Raw genomic sequence first — 19,496 nt, forward strand, 5'->3', positions numbered from 1 at the left:
TAAACACATAAATAGTATTTTACTCAGTTTAGTAATGCTTTAACAGCAGACAGGCAAACACATAACATAAAATAGTCCAAATCACTTCCATACGTACCACATTTTAAACAACACACATCCATTGAGTACAACATAGATGATATAGCTTTTTTGATGACTTGTAAGACTGTAGATGGATAATTCAGTCAGCAAGGGAGTTATTTCACATATTGGTCATCCATGTGTAGAGCGCATACAGTTCAATTTCTGTGTCTGCACTTTCATTCCTGTTTTCCAGTGTCTCTGTTGAATGCCCACCGGCACCACACGTAAAGGGATTCAAACCATTTTGGATCCCAGACATCAGTTAAAGCATATTTTCCTTTGAGCAGTTTTCAGACACTATCCAAAATGTAGACAAGAGTCCTGAAAACAAACAATTCCAACTAATGACAGAAAAATAACAGTAACAGGGTTCAAATCATTTTGAACTGACGGCAGGTGTCAAATGACCTCAATGCATGTATTGTAAATGTCCCTAAAATATGTCCCATAGAAGGAAAGCAACCATGATGAACATTATCAGTCAGTATAAAGTATGGACAATGTTTACACGTTAGAATAACTTTAATTTGATATGATATGATGCTATTCCTAACAAAATCCATGAGCATTATTAAAACAAAAGTGTCAGTGCAGTGATAGAAATTGTTGTACAAAAGTAAACTTATGGCATCAAGTAATAGATTTCATTAAGTTGTTACAGTAGCAGCTGACGTTTGGATATATTAAATAAAGGATAATCATCTACTGATTAACTGAATTATAATTTTTCGACCATAAACCATTGCAAGATAAACCTTTTATTGCATTATTAAAAGTTAGTATGAGCAACAGATGATTCGGATGAGCAGTGATGCATCAAATTTGGTGATGTCTGTACTGTAGTTTGAACCATACATTACAGATCACAAAAGGCTAACCACACAGAATTTGACTCTCTGTTGCTGAGTTACTGGCTCAGACATTTACACGTTTTTCATTAAATACAAGAGCAAACGACAAGCGCAATTTATTTAAACCATTAGAATGCAGGAGCCCTGGTAAACAGTGATGATGATTAACAAAATGCTAACGATATACAACAATTCGCTTCCTTCAAAACTGCAGATTTACATTTGTGCTTTGACCACACCCATTGAAAATTTGCTCATGACTTGATTAGTTATTGTGTGGGTGACAATGCATGGGGTTTCGAGGTGCTTCATGTTTAGAACAGTACATGTGCTAATCCTAAATTACAGCCAACACATAAAAGCACAAAGGCTTGACTTCAACTCTCAAAAATGGTATCAGCATGTTTCAGTTGGAGTATTATAGACTCTTTCTTGACATCTTTTATTGTACTATTGTTTTGTTAATTTCTGTACAATTCAACTTTGTGTTCCTCCAAAACAACCTAGGAAGGGTATCAAGAGTAACTTAATGTAGCACACACACTTGCATGATCTCTGACTTGTTCACTATCCACTCACTGATATGTTTTTCTCTTATCTTCTGTGTCATTCTAGTTTGATCTCTTCAATTTCAACATTGCCCCAGACAATCCACAGTTCAGAGCAAAGAGCACCCCAACCCCAATTTTGGAGTAAAATTGCACAAAGGACATACAGTCGGAGGCTATGCAGTACTGCTCTTCTTAGGAGCCAGGCATTCTGGGTGCTGTAGTTGAAAGAGAATCTCTTAAATCCGTGAGGTGGGAACCCAACATGGCTTTATGAATGTTACTTTTTTTTAACCAGAGTGGTGAAACAAGCCCGGGATCTTCTCATCCCGTTTCCCTTGCACTCATTTTTCAGTAGAGAGGTTTTTGTCCTTGGCTTTCAAATTCGGACCAGGCATCATTTAGTTCCATGAAAATCATCTTGGCATATTGTTCATAGGGTTGCCCTGTTGCCTGTGAGGGGAAATGAAATACATAAATCAAGGAACATGAGAAGAATCGCCATCTTACCTCGATTGCAAAAATGAGAAATGTGCTTTTTTGTTTCACTTATGTTGACGTTGTCCGTAATTTTCCAGTGTATAAGACGTGCAAAATACAAGATATGATGCGAGTGCACAGTTCAGTGCTGATCCAAATTAGAATTCGTCACCAAATGTCTGCGCTCTACTAAGTGCAACTATGGTTTTTCGGTGTTTTAGAACTAATGAGAATTGACTTTGATTGACTGTGGGAAAAATCAAAAATCAAATGTTCACCAATCAATTTTGCATACTGTTAATGTCCATGTATGCACACGGACATTTAAAATACCAGACAGTACATATCTTTGTGCTTTCTGGAGGTTCTTGTTACTTGTAGCTAGGTCAGAGCTGCTGAGAAAACATCTTACACTTGGCCTCTTATTGAAATGCGGTCAGAAAACTTGCTTTCAAACACTCGTGCAAAAGGCACTTTACTCTGAGGCTGCAGTCAGCCGACAAACAGTGTCAACAAACGGAGCCTGTTTACACATACATTAGGAGCCAAATGAAAAACGCCACTGTACATAAGGTGGTGTCATGCAAACAACTAACTGTGGCCCAAGATTGCTCAAGACGTGGAGGCAAAGGCAAGTTAGCGACTCCACCCGGCTCCCAATTGATTGGTGTTAAAGCGCTCTTAAAGTCGAATGGCAGACTCCTGAAAGTGAATACCTCATTTTGATCGCGACAAGATTAAGGCCTTGAAGTGATTGATTAGTCAGGAGTGATTAATGAGATACAGACATGTGACATGCTGTACCAATGCTGACGCTAGAGGATAAAGAGTAGAGAGAAGACCCCCCATGCTCATACTCCACAATGATCTAGGGGTCAACAAGCCAGTGTTGAGTGTTTCTGTTCCTCATTCACTCTGCTCATGTTTAAAACGCTTGCCTGAATCCACATGATGGTGCCGCTCTTAGATCTGATGACATTTTCTGCATGAAAGGACCACTTTTTTTCTTTTTTGTCTTTTTTAATATCGTCGACTTCAGTCACAAGGATGGCCATGCTTCTCCTGGTTCTGGTCTCGGTGGAGTCCATTATGGGTGCGCCGCAGGTAAAGAAGTCCCCGGATGCAAGAGTAGACGGTATTAATGTTTTCCTGACTATGGCGTGGCAAGTAGCCCAGCACATACAGCCTAATTCCAGCTGTTATGTATGTGGCTTTATGCCCTACAATGCTGGAGAAGGCTTGCCTCTGATGGCCCTGCCTGCCTCTGACTGCGACACTTGCCACCTGATGCATATCCCCTTTTCTCAGTCTTACTCTCACCCCGAATGCCCTCGCATCTCGAAAATGAGACCCCTCAACTGTTCGGGGCCGCACACAAACTGCAACAGGTGCGTGAAAACTCCCAAACCCGTTCCTGTACAGCTCATGCCTCGGAGGTTTTCTTGGTGCCTCCAAAATGATGGGACAGCACCTGTAGGAGAATCGGACTGCCTTCATACATTTAAATGGGACCCGAGACAACCCGACAGCGAGTTCCAGTCAGTGAAGTCAAGCCCCCAGCAGTGCCTGGAGACTGCAGGCCCGGCTCGTCTCAATGCACTCGCTCACCGCACTGCCAGCTGCTCCGTATCCTCTCCAACAGGAATGTACTGGGTGTGTGGGAACATGGCTTACCCCTATCTTCCAGTGGATTACAAAGGACGCTGTGGTTTAGCGTATGTTATCCCGGCTATGAGAGTGACTCAGTCTTTGCCCAAGAAAGCTCCTCTTCACAGAATGAAACGTGCAGTTTCCGATGTGTTCTGGACACATCATCAATCTCCGTTCAAGAACGCAATTGGTTCTCTTCTCCCTTTTTATGGAGTTATGTCGGCTTTAGATCAAATTGCAGATCTAGCTCATGCAATAGAAACTATCGCAAATGAAACTGGCCGGGCACTCATGCTCATATCGAGCGAACTCTCTTCTGTTAGACTGCTAGCTTTACAGAACCGCGCAGCTTTGGATTTTCTCTTAGCAGCCCGAGGGGGAACATGTTCTGTCATTGGATCTGAATGTTGTACCTTTGTGCCTGACTATAATGTCACTGTTGGTAATATCATTAATCACCTTCATGATACTACCAATTTCGTTCATCAGGAAAATAGTTCTTTATTTGATTGGTTGAGGCCCACCTTTGGATCTTTGACTCATCACATTATTGAGGGTGTGATCATTTTTCTGGTTATAAGTTTCATATTTTATCTCATTGTATCATGTATCAGAAAGTTTCTGTGCAGCATCCAGTAAAATACTATAACAATTTGATGGCTCATACCCTCTCTAATATTAGTCTCACCCAGTTGTTTGCTTACATTGCTGGGACAATTTGGTCACACTGTCAAACACAAAATGCTTTTATCATCAATTCCTTTACATTAAGTTCAACATGTAGCTTTTAATAATAATAATAAAGTTGAGCTATAGGCACCTTTCTGAGCACTCAAGGTCACCACTGAGCAGATAACAAGACGGAAGCAACAACAACAAAACAAATGCAGAGGATAAAAACATGCAATACAGATAAAAAATACAACGTAAAAATGTGAAGGTAATAATTTTAAAAAAGGGTTTATAGGGTGAGGAACCATATTTTGGTTGGCGCTGTAGTAAGCGATGCCTGCTATCTAGTGGTGAATGATATTATTACAAATTAAAACTAAAAACCTATTCAAAATTTTCTTTTTTTTTTTAAAATTAATATAGGGGACACTCCAAGTGTGGGTTCTGGCCGCATGCCACCCACGGACCCCCAGTTGCCGACCAATGCAATAGGGTAATAAATAGAACCATGTGAGCAGCCAATCAAGGCAGAAACAATGGTAATAATGAAGTTGTATTATCAAATATAATGAAGGTAAATTTTATTTTCCATTTATGTTGTGTGTGTAACATACTACAATCATTGTCTGGGGTTAAGTTAAAAATTTTAAACAGTTTCAAATACAGTACAGCGATTTATTAATTGACATTACAGTAATAAGATCTCTGACTCTCAACTGTTTATGATTTCACCCCAATGAGGGCGGTTTGTAAACGGTGAATATGGATCTGTCGTGCAACAGTAACGGAGTGGATATCGCCTTGGTAACATGCCTTTCCTTTTCCTTTAATAAGATAATATATGAATATTGTCTGATTTGTCTCACCTTATCCGGGTGGACGACGAGGACTGCTTTGCGATAAACCTTTTTGACCTGTTCTGGAGTCACCAGGTCAGCCATTCCAACTGGCTTCCAGCGCGCTTCTCCTTCCCACAACACTGTATGCATAGAGGACAGCAGGGCTCGGATGTTCCGCTCCTTCCCCTCAATCCATTCTAGAATCTTGAAAACAAACAAGAAAGGGCCTTATTAACAAGGGTTAGTCCTACAACCAAAATAATTGCATTATTGTTAAAGGAATTCTAAATAATAACTTTAAGTCAAAAAAGCATGTTTATCTTTAAAAAGGGCAGAATTTGTGATATTGTATTGGGTTTAATTGGCCAGTGCAGGTATACCTAATGTGTCTGTATATTCACAATACATACTGTAGATCAGTGATTTCCAACCTTAATGGAGCCAAGGCACATATTTTTTACGATTGAAAAATCTCACGGCACCCCAACCAACAAAAATGTTACTAAAAGTGGATACATTAATTACTGTATGTACTTCCTGCCATCTAATAGAAGACCATTCATTTGTTCTTTCTGTCACTATGCCTCACTGGCATAAATAGATGAAAAAAGATACATTATTTCTTGTAAATAAATGATTTTGTTTGAGCAATTACATAAAATGTTATAATTTCCTATGGCACACGTGAAGAGTGCTCACAGCACACTAATGTGCTCCGGCACACTGGTTGAGAATTACTGCTGGAGATACTTCACATTCTCATTCACATTCTTCACAAATCTTGGCACCCTTTGCGCAATGGTCATTGCACTGGACTATTGCTATATTAGTCATTCAAACCGCTCTAATTGCTGGAGGACTATGCATCTTTTTGCACAATTGTCAAAAAAAAAAATAATAATAAGAATGTACCGGCATTACCAGATTACTAGCAACCTTTTATTGCTCAGTGGTTTTCTCAATGTCTTTATGTCTCAAAAGTATTCTCTGTCAATTGATTGTCTGTTGTCGTACTAGAGTGGCTCCAACTACCGGAGACAAATTCCTTGTGTGTGTTTTGGACATACTTGGCAAAATAAAGATGATTCTGATTCTGATACATGTATAATAAGTCATCCAAATATATACAGTATATTTAGCAGCTCCTACCTTTATTTTCTCAGGGTCCATCTCTTTGGCCATTTCGTCCTTCCTCATTTCTGCTATAGTCCTGGGTCCTTTCTTCTCTTTGCCCCCTGCAAAGCCTTGACCAGACAGCAGGTCATCAAAGTTGGCATTGGAAGCCTTGGGCTTAGAGCCTGAGAGAAAAGGATGCAAGCAAAAAGAAAAAAGTTTCAAGAAACATTCACGCATTCATAACCGTATTCTGGAATGTAAATGAAATATCATGTATAGTCTTTGTTTTTTTTAAAGCGGACCAAGTAGCCATGTTTGATTCTCACCCATTCCTGTCTGTGCTTTGCCGGCAGCACTGGGTGAGCCACCCCCAACTGCAGAGAAACTAACATTGTAGTTAGGTCGGTTCTGAGGGGATGTGTGAGGCATAGAGGTATGGCTGGGGCTCGGCTTTGGCTGCGGGGATGGTCCTTGTGCTTGTGGTTGCCAGCCTCCGGTGCCAGTGTTAGGCTGCCAAGATGGGAAGCCAGCTCCTGCGTGGGGCTGCCACCCTCCTGCATGCTGGGGAGACGGAGGAGGCCGCGATGGGGAGCCCACGGAAGGAAAGGAAGGGGTTGTTCCTGTTGGTGTGGTGGGCTTGCTGGAGAATCCAGAACCTCCTGGAAGTAAAGGCTGCATTTATGGCATAATACAGTAGATGACAACAAAAACTGCAACGTGGGTACTTACAAACATGAGAAGTAACTTACCTCCATGGCTTCCCCCGAGGTTACCTATGTCAGCAAAGGGGTCCAGGGTGTTTGGCTTGCTTTGATGGGTGGGTGTGCTGTTGACGGAACCTGTGGGGCTAGTAGTGGCTGATCGAGTGCCCATTCCCAAGCCTCCTCCTCCAAAAATAGAGAAGACTCACTTATTTATGTCTTAAAGCATCTACAGTGAGCTTAACTTTTCATCATGTGTAAAGATGTCTCACTGTCTCATCACTGGCTTTTCCTAATTTAGCCAGACAGGGAAATAGGAGTAGTGGGTTCCACTCAATGGTCAGTGCAGTCAGGTGTACCTGTGCTTGTGGTGGCAGTCCTGTTCCATTCCCAGCCTCCCATGATGTTTTGCTGCTGAATGTTGACAGTTGGAGTAGCATGTGGGACAGGGGAACTCCAACCTATTCAAGAACAACAAATCTTCTACTGACTAAGCACATTTTAAAAAGACCAATATGAATTCACACGACCCAGAACGAAAAAAAAAAAAGTAACAGGTTTAAGACAAAGACATGCTGTTATGAATTTTAAAAGAAAAAGGATAGGATATCCATCCATTTTCTGAAGAGCTTCTTCTCATTAGGTTTGCAGATTATCTGAAGCCTATCCCACCTGACTTTGGGAAAGAGGAGCAGTAAACCCTGCACTGGTCACCAGCCAATTGCAGTTTCAACAGACATTCACCGTTATGGACAGTTTTGAGTCTTCAGTGAACCTGAAATACATGTTTTGGAAATGCGGGAGGATGCTGGAGTACCTGGAAAAAACACGGAAACTTCATACAGGAAGGCTGGAGCCAGGATTCAAACCCAGAACTCCAAGGCAGACATTTTAACCACTATACCACTTTTCTACCTAAACAATCAAGTAAAGAGTGTGATTAGGTAGGTAGAAATAAAGGGTGGGTGGGTTGTTAAGTGTACTGTAGGTAGGAAGCGCCAAATGATTACAAATAGTCCCAAACAAGTTTGTTGCATTTTAGTTGAGGTGTCTTGTGGGAGACAACGCAGACATTCGGTGGAAAGAGTGGTTAGCATGTCTGCCTTATAGTCAGGAGATCCGGGTTAGACTCTCCCTTGGAACACCATCTGTGTGGCGTTTGCGTGATCTCTCTATGCTTGTGATGGTTTTTTCTTCTGCTCTTTCTCCTCTCATGTCCCCAAAATATGTCTTTGGGGTTAATTGAAGACTCAACATTTCTTTTACTCTCTGTGCCCAGCAATTTGACCGGCAAAAATACTGCCTCTCGCCTGAAGTCACCAGGGATAGGCTCCAGTTACCCATGGCCCTTATGAGGACAAGCGCTGTAGAAAATGGATACATGGATATTTTGCAGGAATCGTGTAAATATTCTGTTGTTTTCAGGTTTCAATTCCTTTTGTTACATTACCACATATTAATTTGAAAAAGGCAATGACTGTATGCAGTTGTTCTTCTGTTGTCCTTTTCTACCTCTGAATTCTCAAAGACAATGATAATGCAAGTTAATGAGTTAGGGCCATATTCTCCCGTTTGTGTGTAAGTCTTCTTTTTTTACGAGCCTGGCTTGCACACTTTTCAGCTAAGCGCATTCTCCCGTCCAGACTTCTGACACATCCGTTGCGTGTGACCTAGAAATGTGTGCGCAACCACCAAAGAGGCGTGACTGATTGGTGTCTGAGGCTGGCTGTAAATCATAGAACATAGAGTTTTCCTGAGACTTGTGAATGTCATAGAAATCCATTTGGAAAATATAGCACACTTTTAATATGAAAATTCTTAGGTAGCGGATGTGTCGTTGTGGGATTTGCGCACTGCCTGATACACTACACTTTGAAGGAGAGCATGTGTTTTTTATTCTGTATGAAAAAAAGCCAATAACAGCAATTTACACAGAATATCGTGTTTATGACTTGAACGCATATTTGGAGGAAATCAATAAAAAAAAAGGATAGATCAGCTGTTCCCAAGCTTCCGTGTGACACGGACCGGGCGAGTCACTTGTATTCAATAGCTAACTCAGGGGTGTCAAACATACGGCCCGCGGGCCAGAACGTCAGGGGGTCTAATCCGGCCCGTGGGGATTGAGAACACATTCACTGCTATTTTTTAATAAAAGTACCTTTTTTTTTGATACTTTTGTCCACTGGAGGGTGCACTGACAACGCTTAAATGATATTGATGCACTTGTGATGGCCAAATGATACCAAGTTTCAGGAGTAGACAAATATAAAATGGTGTGCCATGTTCACACTACAATTCTGTGAAAATAAATACCTCCTGTAGAAATGTTTTAAGATATTGAGTATTACAAAATTTCAGTCAAAAACTTCACTTAAAAAGAGGCTGGTTTGTTGGAACCTTTTTGTTTTTTTCTTCGATGCAGTGCCACAACTTCGATTTTTATGTATACATTTACAAAGGATGCATAACTGAATGGTGCACGCTCACTGATTCATAATACTGTTGAAATCATGTTTGGTTAAAAGACTGCTCATGATTTGCAACAAAATTTGCAACAAGATAATGAATACATGTGAATCTTTTCCAAAATTACTTGCAATTATTTACACCAAAACAATGGGGAAAACTTTAAATTTGTTTATGGATTTTTAAGCCACAAATATTGTGGTCCGGCCCACTTGAGATCTAATTGGGGTGAATGTGGCCCGTGAACTAAAATGAGTTTGACACCCCTAATCTAACCCATTGTTCCACAATTATGATGATAATATTTGAGGTGGAAAAGCTCCTCGCAAGTGAAATAATGCCAGCTGGAAGCAACAATTTCCACCAATTAATATGATACAATATATCAGCATTCAGCTGTGAGCATACTGGGATAGGGACACATTATGACTCTTGGGCAGTTGGTTAACGCACTAGCAACACTGGTGACACTAAATGACTGTAAACCTGACTTAGAGTAACAGGTGAGGCATTTCTTAGCATACAGCAGAACTGACCGCAGTCAGGGTTTCATGAAAATAAAGTGCAACATACATGTAACGCTAAAGTTAAATAAAGCACACATTCAACAAACTACAGGTAACATAAACACACACGATAAATGTTACGTTAATCCTTCTCGTTCGTGAACATTAATGATTAACGTCTATATTACGGCAACAGTTCAACATTTTATGGCGCAATGCATGCTGGGAGCACATGGCTTCACAATTGCGCTGCATGCAAAATACAGTAACTCTGTGACGTCAACCAAAATCCCATGATGCAAACTGTAGTTAATTACTGTAAAATCACTTAACAGTATCTTACTGTAAGGTATGTGGTAAATAAATGTAGAATGTAGCGTTCATGTAGCCTCTGGAGTGCGGAAGAGGAAAAGCCCATGTGGGGAAAGCAGGGCCAGATTTGACAGCGAACGCCCACATTTTAGGGCGTAATTGTTTTTAAATGACAGATTTGAGTGGCGGGCAAACTGCGCAGACCTGGAGAAGTGCACAGTTGTGTCCCTTTTCTGACTTGGGCACATGGGAGAATATGGCCCTTAAACTGTCACAGTGGACTTTAAGTCCAATACAGCATGCTATACATAGAGTGGACTGTCACAGACAACAGGTGTTGATCGTCGTTGTGCAACAGAGCAGCAGAGACATGCCTCACCAAAGCTCGCGGGCTGAAGTGTGGGTGATGGAGAGCGAGCGCCATGCAAGAAGGGATCTAGATGCCCCGTGTTACCTGGACCGAGGAAAGAACCCATCACCTCCTGAGGCTTCGGCTTAGCACCGGCTCCAAAGGGGTCCAACACTGGGGATCCCATAAAAATGTAAAGAGAATTAGATAACAGTTCAAGTAATTTTATGTAATATGTTGAATTTGAATTTGTTTAATAATCCAATTAAATATTGAAAAATATCTACTATTTGTTACGTATTTACGCATTACATAACACACAGCTGTTTTTTTGTATTATATTGTCGATTGACCTACATAAAGGTTGCGAATGTATTTTGTTTTCACCAAATTACAATGAATATCATTTATAATGAAATGGTCTACAGAGCCTTTCATAATGTCTTTAAACAATAGGCACCAGGGTGGCAGAAAGGGAGTGGCTACCACTGTTGTGTTTGATTTTGTACTGCCAGATATACCCAAAAAGGTGGAGGAAAAAACAAAAACAAATAATAATAATAATAATCCAGTGGATCCAGAATCCTGTGGGTGAGGAGCATAAATCAAGTGGATGTCGTAAATATTTTTACAGAGAAGAAAGCAAGACTGCCTACAATTGGCCAGTCTCTCAATGATCATGTTAGCTACGTCTGAATTTCCACCATCTCTATTTTTGAATCCATTTAGCTGTCGAAATGTAAATTACAGCCGGCGTTGCATCTCCCTTTAATTTACCTCATGTAACAGCACACATTCAAACTATGGTGGGAGAGAAAAAGGCTAAAATCATCATTCAAGCCATTTACCATATTCTCTCTGTCGCTCTGGCTTGGTCAAATGACATAGAAGAGATTGTTTACTAGTAATTCCATCGCCGTTATTGCCATCTGGAAGTACGTGTGACATCATGGGAAAAAAATTTGTTCTGTGAGTTATGTACCAGCTTCATATAGTTAACACTTTTGACAACAGAAATCACTGTTGCCACTGGTCAACAGAGGTGCATCTTGCAATAAACAGGCTGAATACAACCATAAAAGACCTGTTTTAGAGTTTACACATTTTAATGAGTTCTGCCGAGCTACCTCAACATAAATCAATTTTTGCTTGAGATTTAAAAGGTGTATTTGCAGTCATCCTCACCTGGTGGGCAAGGGGAGGGACATGGCGAGGCAGAGCTCGGTATTGTTTTATGTGGAGTGGAGTGTGTGGATGATGGGCCGCTGGTGGGCTGGGGTGGAGCCCCAAACAAGTCCCCCAGGAGGTCCGCATCTGCAGATGCAGTAGATGGAGGCAGGGACACGGGCGGCGGCCGCTTGATCTCTTCCTCATCTAAGCCGAGAAGATCTACTTCCCCAGACGGATCGGGCACCGCGGGCATTGGAGAAGACTGATCCGCTTTATGGGGGGCTGTGCTGGTGCTGCTTCGCTGGCTAGAGAGAGAGAGCATCTCGTCGTCAGAGGGCTCACTCTCCTCACCGTGGCCTCGACTGTCGGGGCCTCCAGTCGGCCTGATCGGCTCTGCAGAACCATTTAGAGAATAGAAGGAAGAATACAGCGGAAGAAAAATGCTGTCAATCACAAATGAAAAAAAAACAATAGAGTAAAGAAATGGATGCTATCGGGGGTTATATTGGGGGGAAATCAGCCACAGTAATGGACTAGGTAAAGAGAAAATAGGGTAAAGAAGGAAATAATGCATAGTGGGCAACTAAAGGTGTTCAGTCTATGTCTACAAACATCATCTAACCAACACTCAAAATGCACAACAATACACAATGCGTTTTTATTTAAGACATAAGAAGTCTGGGTGATGAAGACTGTATGCTTTATGTAAACTTTAAATTAGCTAGTTGTATCAATAATTCATATTTTACTATGGCATAGCATATTTAATTGATGCACCGTATGACTGCACTGCACTGAATGGTGTCCGTTCTTCATGTCAGAGTGGTGGGTTCCTGAAAACAACTCCAACTAAAATATAATAATATCATATATTTAGAATATATATAATATATATTTGAACCAGTGGCATTTTAAGAATTTTTTTCCCCCTGCCAAAATGAGGTCTGGAGAACAATGATGAGGATCCATTCAATGCAATAGATACAGTTATCTACCATGTAAACGAGTTACATGTGTTTGTACAGTTGAATCAATAATTTAACTGCTATCCACAAATGTTTCATGTTTGATCGCATCGAACGGCCCCTTGTCCTGTTTAACTAAAGTTTTTTTCTTTTACAGTTGAATGCCAGCACTCTACTCCGCTGTCTTACCCTCCAAATCCAAGCCCTCCATCTCATCTTGTTGGAGCAAAAATAAAAGTTATTTAGTGACTTTGGTTAAACTTAGTTAAACAGCACTATTCTAAATGTATTCTGTTGCATCACTTCAGTACAGAAAACACTTGAACAAACATAACAACCAATCTTATTCAATGATTGTGAGTGTTTTTGTGAACATGTTCATAAATGTACATTGCAAAATATATTTTAACATTTGCTTGTTCATTTGTGGCAACTGGCACAGGTACAGAACAGTTGTTAGGCATGTTTCAACCTTTGTTGTTTTTACTGTGGGATCACAGCTAACTGCACGCTGTAGTGGTAGAAATGGGCCAAGTTATTATCAGTAGAAAAGTGTCAATTGCGCCGAATTGCCACTGCATGGAAATAAGGTGCTCAGTGCTTATATAGTGGGGGAGGGGAGACTCATGCCAGAAACCCAGTTGCATACTGGGGCCCCATTTCAGCTCTGCCCAAAATATCTGAACAAGTCTAAAATGTTCTACATCAACTCAGTACACAACTCAGTACTAAAATTCTGTAAGTCCTTGCACATGCTTTGTGAGCCCTCACCTTCAGACATATTTAATGTGTTAAGGAGAAAAAAAAACACCTGGGTCTTTAACATAATACAACTTGCTAAAAGGCAAATTCACTTTGCCCATTTTAGGGCATTTAATAAAAATAATTGGCCTTTTTTTTTTTTTTAACTACAGATAATTATTGTCTATATTTACACTTTTAATGTAACTATTTAAAACAATGTTAATCATTATCATATGTATAGTACCTGTAGCTGTATAATTTTATTTCATTAAATGTAATTGCAACTTTTTATTCTATGATTATCGCTAGCTTTTTTTCTGTGATTTTCTGGGAAACATGGTTCTACTGACTACTGACAAAAAATGTTGTTATCATTACACATATAATACCTACAGCTGTATAATTTGCTTTCATTATATGTAATTAGCGGCACGGTGGACGACTGGTTAGCACATCTGCCTCACAGTTCTGAGGACTGGGGTTCAAATCCCGGCCCCACCTGTGTGCAGTTTGCATGTTCTCCCCATACCTGCGTGGGTTTTCTCCGGGTACTCCGGTTTCCTCCCCCATCCCAAAAACATGCTGGGTAGGTTAATTGAAGACTCTAAATTGTCCGTAGGTATGAATGCGAGTGCGAATGGTTGTTTGTTTAAATGTGCCCTGCGATTGGCTGGCGACCGCTGCAGGGTGTGCCCCGCCTCTCGCCCAGAGATAGCTGGGATAGGCTCCAGCAAGCCCGCGACCCTAGTCAGGATAAGCGGAACAGAAGATGAATGAATGAATGAATTAATATATATAATTACAACTTTTTATTCTATTATTATTGTTAGCTTTTTTTCTGTGATTTTTTTTGGGAAACATGGTTCTACTGACTTACAATGAGGCATGTGGAGTAAAAAAAAATTGATATTCTATCAATAAAATCGTGATTGGTTAATTAATTAATGACTTAATGGCTGACAGTAGTGTAACACTACAGTGTAATCAGTGGGACAAGTACCAGCAATGGCGAGTGCATCCTGATGTTCCTGGTGGCAGGTGAAAATCACATTGGGACTCAGGTCTTTAGAGGGGAACTGCTCCCAAGGCGGCGTGAGGTCTTTCTGCTTGTCTAACCCCTCCACCTCCACGTCCACTATCACATGGAACAGCTGGGGATACTTGTCTGGAGAGTCACATGCATCCAGCTCTGGTCTGACAGGAGAAATGAGGGATATATATAGAAGACATTTGTGGATTAAGCGTAATGAAATATTTTAGTATTTTACGTATTTCAAAGCAATATCATTCTTCATGATCACTTCAGCCTTCACGGGTATTTTCAATGTCTTGCAGACATAGTAAGCACAAATATGTACTCATACTCATGCAATAAGAAACAAGTGGCGTTTGAGCTAAAGGGCTCTCTCTTGCTTCTGTTGTAAAATATAATCTATTCTTAAACTACTCTCATAAATACAAACACCGTTGTAAACACACATGTAATAACAAACAAAATAACTGACAGAAAGTAAAGGTTATTAATAATGACTTCATAACACGTGCTACTTTTTCCAAGAATCTAGTCACAGTAAAACGAGCACCAAGACAACATGAGAGGTGTTCTGGGTGATCCACCAATGTTACAGGCCACCAGAACAGGAGATCTAGGGTCACCATGGTAATACAGATCTAATATCCACTTAATTGCGACTCAATGTACCAGCCAATAATTTTTTAAAGCCTTTATTATAAATAATTTTATTTGGTAATCAATTCAAAAAAAAAGAAAAATGAGACTTACTTGTTAAATTTTAACATCGTGGTTCCAGGAGCAATGAAGCCAGTGTGAAACTGGATCTGGAAGATTTGTGTGTTGGACACCTAAAGAGTGAAGAAAAATGTTGCTTTCAGAAATTGAGGTTTGACGACCATTTTAATCTTGTGTTAAATTGAAGATTTCAAGTTTATTTGACATTGGTTTGACATTTTTCTGAGAGCATTGTGTTCAAATATTGATTTCCTAAAAATGAAACTTCACAAGCCATTAGGGCTGCAAAAACCATTATTTGAATAATCAAGTAATCTGTTGATTATGTTTTTCAATCAATTGATGAATCGGGGAAAAAAAAATGATTTCCATCGCTTTATTAGAAAACAGGACATTATTTCAGATTTACAGTGCAGAAAATGCATCAACAAAAATTATGATTCAGTTGGTGCGTAATATGTCAGAAAATAGGCAAAAATGTCGATTATTGCTTCATTATCGTGAAAAGCAGATGTTTCCAAATACCTTATTTTGATTAAACACAAAGATAACCAAGTCTCCTTTCATGGAGGACTACAAAAATCTGAGAATATTTACTGCTGAGAGGCTGAAATCAGAGGATTTAAACAATTTTAAGTCAAACAAGGTCTCCAAATGATGAATCAATTATCAAAGTAGTGGTCGATTAATTTGATCACCAATTAGTTGTTGAGAAATCGATTAATTGTTGCACCTCCACAAAGCATGTACATTTATTTGTGTGTAGCACAAATATGCATAATGGCTCTTGGAAGAATTTTAAGACTGTATGTTTACTCTTACTCTTCCAAAAAAAAAAAAAAAAAAAAAAAATGAAGAAGGAACGTCTACCTTTGCTTGCAGACGTCCCCCGATGGTGGACCTCATGTGATAGACGGAAACTACGACATCTCCTTGTACGCTGACACCCAGAGGAAAAACAACTTTCCCCTCTTGAACTCTGTGCTCTCTGGACATGCACAGATAGAATGAATACGTGGAACAATTTAAGAATAAAGGACAATGTTTCACTAGGATTTCTAAACAATTAACTTGCCCTTCAACGATACAGATACTGTACGTGACAATTTTAACAGCTTTAAGGTAGATGCAAATATTGTTGCAGCATTAAAAGATTTGTGAAAGTTGCTGTATTTTGAAATGAAAGTTTGAAGTGTCAAAATGTGAGCGCACCTCATTCTCTCATACTCCTGTGCCGTGGTGAAAATTTTGGTCTCTCCAATGAGGACATCGCAGAAAGGCCGACAGCCGCTCCGTTGCTTGTTGAAGCAGGGAACTGGACTCATGGTGAGAGCCTTGATCGTCAGAGGCTTGGTGTGGGGTAGACTGGGCTTCTCTGACACCATGCTACACACGTACCCGATGTACCTGCCAGAGGACAAGGTGCAATTTTCTTCCTGTTTGCTCTACTTCCATACAGTAAGTGTGAATGTGAGCGTGAATGGTTGTCTCTATGTGTCAGTCCAAGCTACATTCTTGGATGTTGATTCAATTCAATTGATGTGTTTTACCATTTCTAATTACATTCAAACTTTTGAATTATTATTATTGCTATCCTGATGATTTGCTGGGAGAAATCTCGTGGCTCGACTGCCTTGTATACAGTGAGGCAAAACATAGATGGTTAGATATTCCTACAAATTCTACAGTTATCTACCACATACCTTACAGTAAAATACTTTCAGCTGATTTTACAATAATTAACCACAGTTCCCATTGCATCGTGGGATTTTGGTTGCTGTCACACAGAGGGTGCATCTCATTTCTATATTTGGAACTTCCGAGGTCCTAGCTCCTGTGTTTACATGCGAGCTCCTCCCTCCAGAAAATCTATCGAGGAGCCAGGATATTGGCAGGGGAGCGATGCAGGAGGAGGTAGGAATATGTTTGGGAGAAATAAGACAATCGTTCCTCGATGAAATCGTTTCACGGAGACATATACTAAAGATGACGTTACGTCATTGACTTGTCACAAATGAACCGTCTGCGTGGCTGAATTATTACGATCACCACAAATGTCCACTTTATGCTCTATGTATTAAGTGGGATGACATTGAAGTGAAACATAAGCAACACAGTTACTCTTTACAACTTTGCAGACGCAAAGACGATTGTGCAAGCCAAAAGTGCTCCTGTTTACCCTATTAACTCATCAGCACCACAATGAACGCAAACATTCATTTGACACTTGTCAGTATACTTACTGTAACTCAAAACTGTTGCCAGTAAGTTACTGCAAAAGCCCAATAAAATGTCTAACAGTGTTAAGTTTAAATTATAAAGCATGATCACTTCCCTTATATTACATGATGAAGGGATACAAGATACTTTTAGGTGACTGCTGTGGCAAAATTATGACAAAAACTTTATTTTCGATTGCACATGATTCAAATGTTGCTAACTGATGTAATGTATCCCTCTTCTCCTAAAAAAAAAATCTAATAATGTATGTTAATGAAACATTCTAATCATGTGCAACTGATCAAATTCAAATTCAAATTAAGTAAATTCAAATGACTTTTTTTCAGTGTACAGTGCCAGTTTGGACGTGGGTTTTGTGTGCATGGATTTTTTTTGTCTCTCTTACTACACTTGGTCACTTTATATTCAATTCGTGTGACATGTCACATGTCACATTAAGGATTCAAACCTGCGGTGTGAAGGCCAGAGACCCGAGCCTGGTCTCTTGGCGCTGAGGAGTTGCATGGCAGGAATGGGATTGTTGAAGAGATGGCAGAAGCAAAACATGGCACAAACCAAGACACCTGATGGAGCACGGCCATCCTAAAAAGCACACAGTGAGGACTCATGACACACAGCAAAGTTCTATTTCACGCCAAGTTGCATGACTGAAGAAAATGTGCCTTCAATGTGAAACCATTTAACAAATAAAAACACATTTCAAATTGTGTGGAAACAATCATGTGCACCAATATTAACTCACTCTGCTGAGTTAATTTCAGGTTCATGAGAGACAACAGTATTTTTGTCATTTGAAGCTACAAATTACGAGGTGGCAACAACCAACACCCCTACATGCCTGTGACTGTAAGAAAAATGATGTGTTGAATTGTATTTGACTGTTCCTATCAAACTATTATACTAAACAGAAACCCCCAATCATTATTATTATTATTATAAAAATTGTGTGTCCCTTCAGTTCATTTCAGTTCAATAAGAAATACGCTATGGAACCTTTCAAAGGCAAACTGATCTGATAACACGTCTATTAAAATAGCAAATGAATTCTTTCCATGGAGTGTTTTAGCTCTTCTTCTGATTGTGGTTCAAGGTTTGTGCTCCTCTACTTCTTAAGAGCCAGCCCTTTTCCCCTCGTTACCACATGTATTTGTGAAACAAACCATCTTGTTAAAACAATTTTTAACAGTAACATTTTAGGTGTTACTGAGCCAGGTAACATGGGGAATCAAGGAACAACATTCAACATAGCAAGTCACAAGGATATAAAAGAAAGGGTTATGTGGTTAAAATCTACTGTTACTTGAAGCACCTGAAGGAACCTCCTGATATGATGAGGCATTATCTTACCGAGCAAGTGATGACACACACATTCTTGGGATTCTGTTTGAGCCAGTTGTGCATGTTCTTACACACAGCGAAGAGGTTGTGGAGGCTGGGAGCCTGGCGAGCAGGCCAATTACACTCTGAAACCTGGAGAGGGATTTGGGAAGGGAGGTGGGCACAGATGGCAGAACAGACAAAGGTGAGGTGAGAGGAAAAGGTTGAGAACAAAGTAGTGATGAAACAAAACGCATGGCGAGAGGAAAGAGGAGATTGTGGTAGTTACAGCACATCCGCAGCAGCAGAGCAACACAACACAAAAGATGCCATGTTGAGTCATCTGTGAAGGCACACTAACTTCCACAGGCAGCTATCTAGGCCATGTTAACTCCACAACTGCCTTGCAGGTAGGTGCTAGAGCAGGGGTGTCAAACTCATTTTTGTCGCGGGCCACATTGTAGATACGGTTTACCTCACAGGGCCATTATGATTGTAAAACCATATCAATGTTTAGTCGCCTCATCATATTATTACACAGAGACAACAAATTGATGGATAACTAGTTTTGAAATCAGAAGTCAAGGATAATGGTTTCTTCAACTATTGTTCAAGTAACTGTAAAAGGGGTTTGGAGGCAAAACATGCTTACAATAGTTCATTACTATTTATTAAATATGAATATTATACAACAATTTTGAAGAGATTTTAGCAAGAATCATGAAAGTTGAC

At 40.0% G+C, this 19,496-nt stretch overlaps 1 protein-coding gene across 5 annotated transcripts in view; it reads right to left on the reverse strand.

Moving 5' to 3' along the window:
- The window catches only part of dnajc6 (DnaJ (Hsp40) homolog, subfamily C, member 6), a 40,360-nt gene continuing 20,864 nt past the window's right edge, over positions 1-19,496 (reverse strand). For 3 of the 5 annotated variants that reach the window (XM_061684031.1, XM_061684032.1, XM_061684029.1), the window contains 14 exons: positions 18,795-18,917; positions 17,896-18,029; positions 16,419-16,613; positions 16,077-16,194; positions 15,240-15,319; positions 14,457-14,650; positions 11,763-12,140; positions 10,608-10,751; positions 7,301-7,402; positions 6,990-7,127; positions 6,567-6,899; positions 6,274-6,422; positions 5,152-5,328; positions 1-1,936 (listed from right to left, as the gene is read on the reverse strand). In XM_061684031.1, the coding sequence (XP_061540015.1) occupies positions 1,835-1,936; positions 5,152-5,328; positions 6,274-6,422; positions 6,567-6,899; positions 6,990-7,127; positions 7,301-7,402; positions 10,608-10,751; positions 11,763-12,140; positions 14,457-14,650; positions 15,240-15,319; positions 16,077-16,194; positions 16,419-16,613; positions 17,896-18,029; positions 18,795-18,917 (2,367 nt within the window). In that variant the 3' untranslated portion in view covers positions 1-1,834. Of the gene's footprint in view, positions 1,937-5,151; positions 5,329-6,273; positions 6,423-6,566; positions 6,913-6,989; positions 7,128-7,300; positions 7,403-10,607; positions 10,752-11,762; positions 12,141-14,456; positions 14,651-15,239; positions 15,320-16,076; positions 16,195-16,418; positions 16,614-17,895; positions 18,030-18,794; positions 18,918-19,496 lie in introns of those variants that run through there. The other 2 variants (XM_061684030.1, XM_061684033.1) reach the window with 2 other exon arrangements.

The sequence above is a fragment of the Phycodurus eques genome, chromosome 8 (genome assembly GCF_024500275.1).
Source record: "Phycodurus eques isolate BA_2022a chromosome 8, UOR_Pequ_1.1, whole genome shotgun sequence".
Classification (NCBI taxonomy): Eukaryota; Metazoa; Chordata; class Actinopteri; order Syngnathiformes; family Syngnathidae; genus Phycodurus; species Phycodurus eques.